The 7,209-nt window shown below is 50.0% G+C and overlaps 1 protein-coding gene across 1 annotated transcript in view; it reads left to right on the top strand.

Annotated features, from left to right (window-relative positions):
- The first annotated feature begins 968 nt into the window (after positions 1-968).
- Lrig1 (leucine rich repeats and immunoglobulin like domains 1) overlaps positions 969-7,209 on the top strand; it is a 97,832-nt gene continuing 91,591 nt past the window's right edge. Inside the window, exon 1 of the mRNA XM_021189833.2 lies at positions 969-1,657. Within this exon, the coding sequence (XP_021045492.1) occupies positions 1,434-1,657 (224 nt within the window). The 5' untranslated portion in view covers positions 969-1,433. The remainder of the gene's footprint in view (positions 1,658-7,209) is intronic.

The raw sequence follows: 7,209 nt of genomic DNA, 5'->3' as shown, positions 1-7,209 counted from the left end.
GCGCGCGCGCGTGTTTCACATGGCGGCTATCAATCTATTCTGATCCCTGTTTGCCAAACTAACAGGTTCTCTCTCTCTCTCTCTCTCTCTCTCTCTCTCTCTCTCTCTCCCTCCCTCCCTCCCTCTCTGTCTCTAAAGAGCATGTCACGGACAATTTCTTGGAAATTGTATTTTAAAGGCACCGATTTTGAAAAACAAAACACACTAAGTCCAGAGCACTTCCCGAACTATCCTTCAACTAACTAGGGGCGGGGAAGTGGGCGTGCCCTCGAGATTCAATTTCTGCAACACACAGTCATTTCGGTAGTCAAGGACACATTTCTGGATTAAAGATATCAAGAAGAACGAGTTTGGAGCAGAAATGGGAAAGGGGCCCCACCTCTGAGGAAATAACTGAGAAACTCATGAAAGCAAGTTTTAAATCTTTTTTTTTTTTTCTTTTGGAAGGCACCTGAAAAAGGGGGCTCGTTTGCTGTAAATCCACCATGCTGTTTGTAGTCTAGGAGAGCAGAACAAACCTTGGGTCCAGATAGCTCCCAAACCCGTGGATTACAAACTTTCTCTCTTCCCCTAGGCTCAATGGACTGAAGCTTAGGCCACTTTTCCAGATTCTGGCCCTTGGTAGTCAAAATCCTCCAAGTCTCCTTTAAGAGGAGGCAGCACGCCCCTCCTTTTCCCCGCCCCGTCCCCGCCTTTCACACCTTGGGTGGGAAAAGCGAGCGGAGGCGGGACCTCCGGGAGCGAGCGCTTTTACGGGCTTGGACGCCAACCGGGGTTCCGGGAGCCAATGAGCAACGGCCAGGGCGGGGCGTAATGCTGTAGCCCAGCAGGCAACGTGGGCCGCTCTCCGCCCGGGGGCCCCAGCGGAGGGGTGTGTGAGGGCGAGCGGCCGGGGCGGGGCCTGGGGCCGCGGGGCTGGACCGCGGTGCGGCTGGCCGCTGATTGTTCGCAGCGCAGAGGCACGGTGCGCTCCGGCCGGCCGCTCCGGGACGGGCAGGCGCGTGGGCTCCACGGCTATCATCAGCTCAGCGCCCTCAGTGAGATGCCCGCCCGCGCCACGCGCAGAGGCCGAGGCTAAGCGTTCTCAGTCCTCAGCGGCGGCGGCTCTCGGCGTGCGCCCGGGCTCCGAAGGCGACTCGCAGCGCAGCGCGGCGGGAAGGACGAGCCGCGGCGGCCGAGCCACTCACTGCGGGACTCCACAGAGTTCGCCGCGCGCGGGGCTCGGCCCGGATGGGCGCGGGGGTGGCGGTCCCCGCAGGGTGCTGCGAAGCGGCCCGGGCAGAGCGTGCCGGCTGAGCGCCGCGGCCGCGGAGCCGACTGGGGCCGGGCGTCCATGCCCCGGCGCGGAGCCTAGCTCCGAGCGCAGCCCGCGCCCGCGGCCGCCCGCACCTCGCAGCCTTCGCTCCCCGGCTTCGCGGCGCGTTCCAGACAAGATGGCGCGGCCCGGTCCGGGAGCGCTCGGAGCCCCGCGCCTTGCGCCTCGCCTTCTCCTCTGGTTGCTGTTGCTGCTACTGCAATGGCCGGAGTCAGCGGGCGCCCAGGCTGGCCCGCGGGCCCCCTGCGCGGCCGCCTGCACTTGTGCCGGGGACTCGCTGGACTGCAGTGGGCGCGGGCTGACGACGCTGCCCCGGGACATGCCCTCCTGGACGCGCAGCCTGTGAGTATCGCCTTTGCCTCTCGTCCGGGCGCTGTCACTAAGACGGGGGCTGCGGGTGTGCTCAGCCGGAGAGGGTGCGGAGTGCGCTCTGTGAGCTGGGAGACTTGTGTGGGTGGCCGAGTGGAGGTCACGCATGGAAGCTCGGGAGAGGACTCTGCTTCTGGGGTTTGAAGGTGAGCGCGATTCTGGAGAAGCCTGACTTGCAGCGAGCGTGTGTCGTCGGGAGGATGCAGGACATGAGTGATCGTGTAAGGGTGATTGAGTGTGCTTCGTGAAGTCTGGAGGTCAGCGAGTGTGGGGCGTGGAGGTGAGCCACCGGTTTGTGATTTGAAACTGAGAGTGCTGTGGAGCGCGAAGTCGTGTGTGTGTGTGTGTGTGTGTGTGTGTGTGTGTGAGTGAAGAGTGGAGGTGAGCGAATTTGTGTGCATGCGAGACGGACGGTGGCAGAGTATGGGAGTCTGTGTTGGGATTGGGATCTATGGCTGTATGTATCTTTTTTCCTGTGCTGTAGTGCAGCCCTTAGGGTGTCTTGAGTTCCCTCAACTTACCTCCAGTTGGTAATGAATGACGGTGACTCACGTCCCCAGGGTTCATGCTATTTATACTACGTATTAGTGAGTGTGTGTTGCAGTCTCCTGATCACCAGACAATCGTGGTGGCTTGACTTGGCATTGGCCAGGGCAAAAGGGACCCTGTCCTGAAGAAGCCAGGAGTTGAGGAGCTTTGCGACAGTTCTTGGAGATGTCTGAGTGTGGCTGTTAGCTCTTTTCCGCATGGCTGGCATGTACAGGAACTGTGTTCCCGATCCCTTCCTGTCTGTTCCCTGGGGTCCCCTTGGGCTTGATCCACTAGGGTGGGTCGGCTCCTACCCTCGAGTTTCCCCTCCATAAATGGCACAAGTTAGTTGTGGAGCCGTGCTTCTAAGGGAAAAGGTGACAGGGAGCCTGGCTGGCTCTGTCAGTTTAGGTGCACTTCTGGGCTGCCAGGATGGGGGCTCGTAGGGAGTTAGTGGGATACTTCTGCCAGAATGTTTGGCAGGGACAAAAAGACGTTAGATTTCTGTAAACAAAGTGGAGTAGAATAGCATTGTTATACTTCAAAAAAAAAAAAACAAAAACAAAAACAAAAAAAAAAAACCTAGATCTTTGAGTCAGTCTTGCTCAGCTATCAGTAATTAGCATCTTTAGAACTATTAGTACCTTCCAGAAAAAGGCCTAGCTTGAGTAGTCTGTGTCTCATTTGAGCAGTTGAATGGCCTTTGCCAGGACACAGAAGAAGTACAGCAGTAGCTTCAGTCATGACATTTGTTGTTTTAAAAAGAGAAAATTGATGACACAGGCTTTAACTCACACCTGTGGCTTCATTGCAGAAAACTGGGGCCTGGCTATCGGACTGTCTTGAAGGAGAGAAGTTGATTCTTTCCTAACAAGAAGACTCTGTGTTCTTAGAGGGGGGGGGGGGGACTCGGGTCTTTACACTGATCACTTGGGCAAGCTGCTGTGGGAGTTCTGAAGCCAGCTGAGACCCTTCTGCTACTGTTGCTGCCTTGAGGATTTCTCTCTTCTTCAGTATCTGCTTCCTCTCTGGAATTCACTACTGAAAATGCATGGTCTTAGCGTGGGGCTGAACAGTGGCTCTCTCAGTTACTGGGAGGTGGACACATGATTGCTTTCTGCTAAGATTTTATTTATTAATAACTGAGGCAGTTTGGGGACATTTTGGGTTTTTTTGCATACTTAAGATGGGATATTATTATTATTATTATTAAATAGAACTATGTAGGTAGAGTCAGAGTATGTTCTCAAGTGTTCACCTGTTGGAAGACTTGCAAAGCCATGTGTCAGGGGTGTTCTGAGGAAGGCTCTCCGTCCCCAAGCCACACTTCCTGGAGAGGACAGAGTGCTTTTATTTGCACTTTCCTTTTGTCACAGGACCTACCTTGCCTTGCCCTTCCTTGGAGCAGAACTTGCTAGTCATTTTTAGGCTTTCAGTTGCCTACAAGTGACAATTCACACAGCATAAATACCTTTAAAATTGCAGTCTCTCTTACTCAGGAAATCTAATGATCAGTAAGTACCAGACTAGGTGTTCTGGGCTTCAGGAGATAGGACTCTACTGAGGATGGTTTTAATGGATTACTTTTAAGATTCAAGCAGTTTGGTTTCTGGATTAGTATGTGATGTGTGTGTGCGCGCGCGTACACACACACACACACACACACACACACACACACACACGGGCCTTTGAAGAATACTCATGAGTTTATTTTATTTCTGCTTAAAGTGAAATCAAGTGTGAATTGTCTCCTAACCTCCATATTTCTCAACATATTTTACCACCCCCCCCCCCATTGAGAGTTGCACCCAAGGACTGGAGCATGTGAGGCTGGGCAAGCTCAGCTACGTCTGAACTGTATCTCCAGTACCAGCACTTTCTTTTAAACCATTGCTTTTACTTTTTGGCAGGATAACCGTGGAGAAAGTCTCCGTATGTAATACAATAAAGTATCTTGTATTTTCACTGCGTTTACACCTTTTAAGGTCATTGTGTCTAGAAAATGCTTTGAGCTAGTTTATAAGCCTATGAAGTAGATTTACTGCAGCCTGCTCAAACAGTTTCAGGCTGTGGGTTTGCGATAGCAGGAGACCTATGGCTTTATGGGACTCCTCCCTTTTTTTGTAAACAGTACATCTACTTTTGAAGTTGCTCTTAGGCCAAGTGTAGAGAAGCTAAACGTTTTTAATAGTGAATAAAAATGTAGTGTGAGTAGAACAAGCAGGGTGATGCTGATGGAGGAGAAGAGGTCCCTTTCCAAGGCTGAGGATGACTTCCTCTCTATGACTACTTAGGGTGGCGGAGCGTAACTGAGTCGCCTGTCCTGTTGCATAGGAGAGATTGGCACGGTCGGACCAGAACACTCATAAACAGCGCCAAACACCTCCCAGAACCTTACAAGAGGCTGAACTTCTTAGAAGTTAGGTGTTTGCTTTCCTTTAAACTATTTTTGAGAGTATGATTTCAGAAGCGCCTTAAAAAGTATTACAGATTTACTTTAGACTGTTTCTCACCTGTCTAAATTTGAGCAGAGGGTTTAGTTACAAAATACTGTCGGTGTTAACATTCTGAGAGGTAACCGATGGTTGGGGGTGGGAGGTAGGCAGGCTTAGGTGGGCAGTCCTTGGATCCTTGTTCCCTGGGGAAACGGAACAGGGATTCAAAAGCAAAGGCCTTTAGAAAAGGACACCAAGCGTGACCATCCCGAGTGCCAGTAGTGAGCACTTATTGTTTGGCTTCTCTTGTATTATGTACGTGTTTGCAGTATCTGGTTGGCTGGCTCAACTCTAGCTTTGCTGGTTTAAGCACAGAAGTGTTGGTTATGGCTACATTAGACAATATGCAGGAGTTGGGAAACAAGGACAAACCCCTGTCTCTCAGACTCTACAGCTGTGCTTCAAGGGCTTGGTGTGTAAAGTGTTGTGAGTTAAGGTTCTGGAAGTGACTTTCTATCTTATGCAAATCAGATGACCAGATCCTTTTAGAATCCCAACTGCTGTGTGTGTACACGCGTGCACATGTGCAGATGTGGATGTTTAAATGAAGTACCCAGCTGGTTGATAGACCCTCCTTACCTTTTCTTTTACTTTTGTCTCATATCACTTTAAGAGCTCAGCAGACCTTGAGCTTGTTTCCATTTGGGATCGGAGGTTGTTTGAAGTAGAGATGGATTTATTTATCTTGTGGTGCTAGGGATTGAACTCGCTGCCTGGGACATGCTAAACAACTATACTTTCCTGTGGAGGAGCTCCACCCCCAGCCCTCCCTACAGATCTTGAGGGGACTTGCACCTTTCAAAGTTTCCTCTGCTCTGAGGCCACATTGAAGAGATCTGTAAGGATGGAATGGAACCCAAGGCTTTGCCTACCCTTGGGCAGCCATTCTATTAACTGAGCCATATCCTCGCCACATTGTCCCCCTTCAGGGCACTATTTTAAGAATCCACGTGCTCATCCCGTTCTATAATTACATATAGTTACTAGATTTCACAAACTTTGGACTTTTGAGTGGATTATAGGCAGTAGTTCTTGGCAAGATCTTGAGAAGGCTGGGGACAGACAGTGCAGTATGCTGTGTTAAGAGCTTCTTTCTGTCCCATGTCCCCATATGCCTGCTCTCCAGCCTCCTCCCTCTTTGGCTAATTATCTCTCCTGGGTTCCCTGGGCTGCTTCCCTGACCAGTTGGGTTGCCCTCTGGCTGACCTTTTTCACTGTCAGGCTCTATGCTCGCCATGAAAGTCTCTTCCGTTCTCTGCAGAAGTGTTTCTGTGGTGCAAAGCCTTGTCAGTAGAGCTAGAAATGCCCCAGAGCTGGCTAGAGGCTACTGAGACACCTGGCTCAAAAATATGCACCTGCCTGGAAGAGAGGTCTGTGAGATAGGAAGGCCAGATGGTGGCCGTTTAAAGTAGCCTATGGCTGGCTTTTTAGAAGTGAGAGGGAAATCTAGAAGGGTGATTCACTGAGTTGAAAGTTGCTGTAAGCGTTAAGAATGGTGGTGGTTTTGTTGATTTTTGAAATCCTTCTCTTCCTTGTCCTCTTCTCCCTCCTCCTCCTCTCCTCCTCCTCTTTCTTTCTCTTTCTCTTCTCTCTCCTTCTCTCCCCTGTCTTTCCCCACATTTGTTTAAAACGTAAAAGGGATTCCTCTTGCTTTCCCTATAGGTTGCAAGACTAAGTTTCCTGGTCCTAACTTTCAACTAGTTTTGATGAGCTTGGTGACATTTACTCACTGGGTCCTTCCCCCACCTCAGCAATCGCAGTTTGAAACCCTAGGGGTCTTTATCAGAAGCCAATAGGACTTCAGGGTATGTTGATATCCAGAGTTGATTACAATGGATGTTCTTTCAAACGTTAAAGCTTTGTCTGAGACAGGAGAGAGAAAGGGGTGGAGGGAAAAAGTCCCAGGCAGAGGAAGAAAGTTACGCAGAAATCTCAATTGGTGTCTGGCCTGTGGGAGGTTTAGGGATTGTACCAAACTAGTGGGGTCCATTAAGGGTGGACTTCATTACTTTAGTTCTTGCTCTGTTCGGTAACCAACTAGCAATTTTCTGCTGCTGTTCCTAGTAACGTAGCAGTTTTGGTTCTATTTCCTTATAGACCTTGTTCTTCAAGAAGATGTTAAACTTTGTACAGTGGAAGTCGCATTCATTTATTGATTTAGTCCACATATTTTATGTATTAATGAAAATTTCAGTTTTTCACCAGTTTAATTGCAAACTGCCGGTTTGTGTCCACACTCTCGTGGGTGGGCATTCCTTTTCTCATCCAAGAGCTTTATGCTTTATGTTTTGTGTGCTGTCATGTTTTGTGTAATCCAGTGCTTCCTTTGTGGGTTTAAAAATACTCATTTCCCTTATTTTAAACTATGTGTATGCCTGAGTGTGTGTATGTGGTATATATACCCATGAGTGCAGGTGTCCTTGTGTGTATGTGGCGTACATACCCATGAGTGCAGGTGTCCTTGTGTGTATGTGGCATATATACCCATGAGTGCAGGTGTCC

This window comes from Mus pahari, chromosome 2 (assembly GCF_900095145.1).
Source record: "Mus pahari chromosome 2, PAHARI_EIJ_v1.1, whole genome shotgun sequence".
NCBI classification, from domain to species: Eukaryota; Metazoa; Chordata; class Mammalia; order Rodentia; family Muridae; genus Mus; species Mus pahari.
Note: the sequence above shows the minus strand (reverse complement) of the source record. Positions and strands in the feature narration are given on the sequence as shown.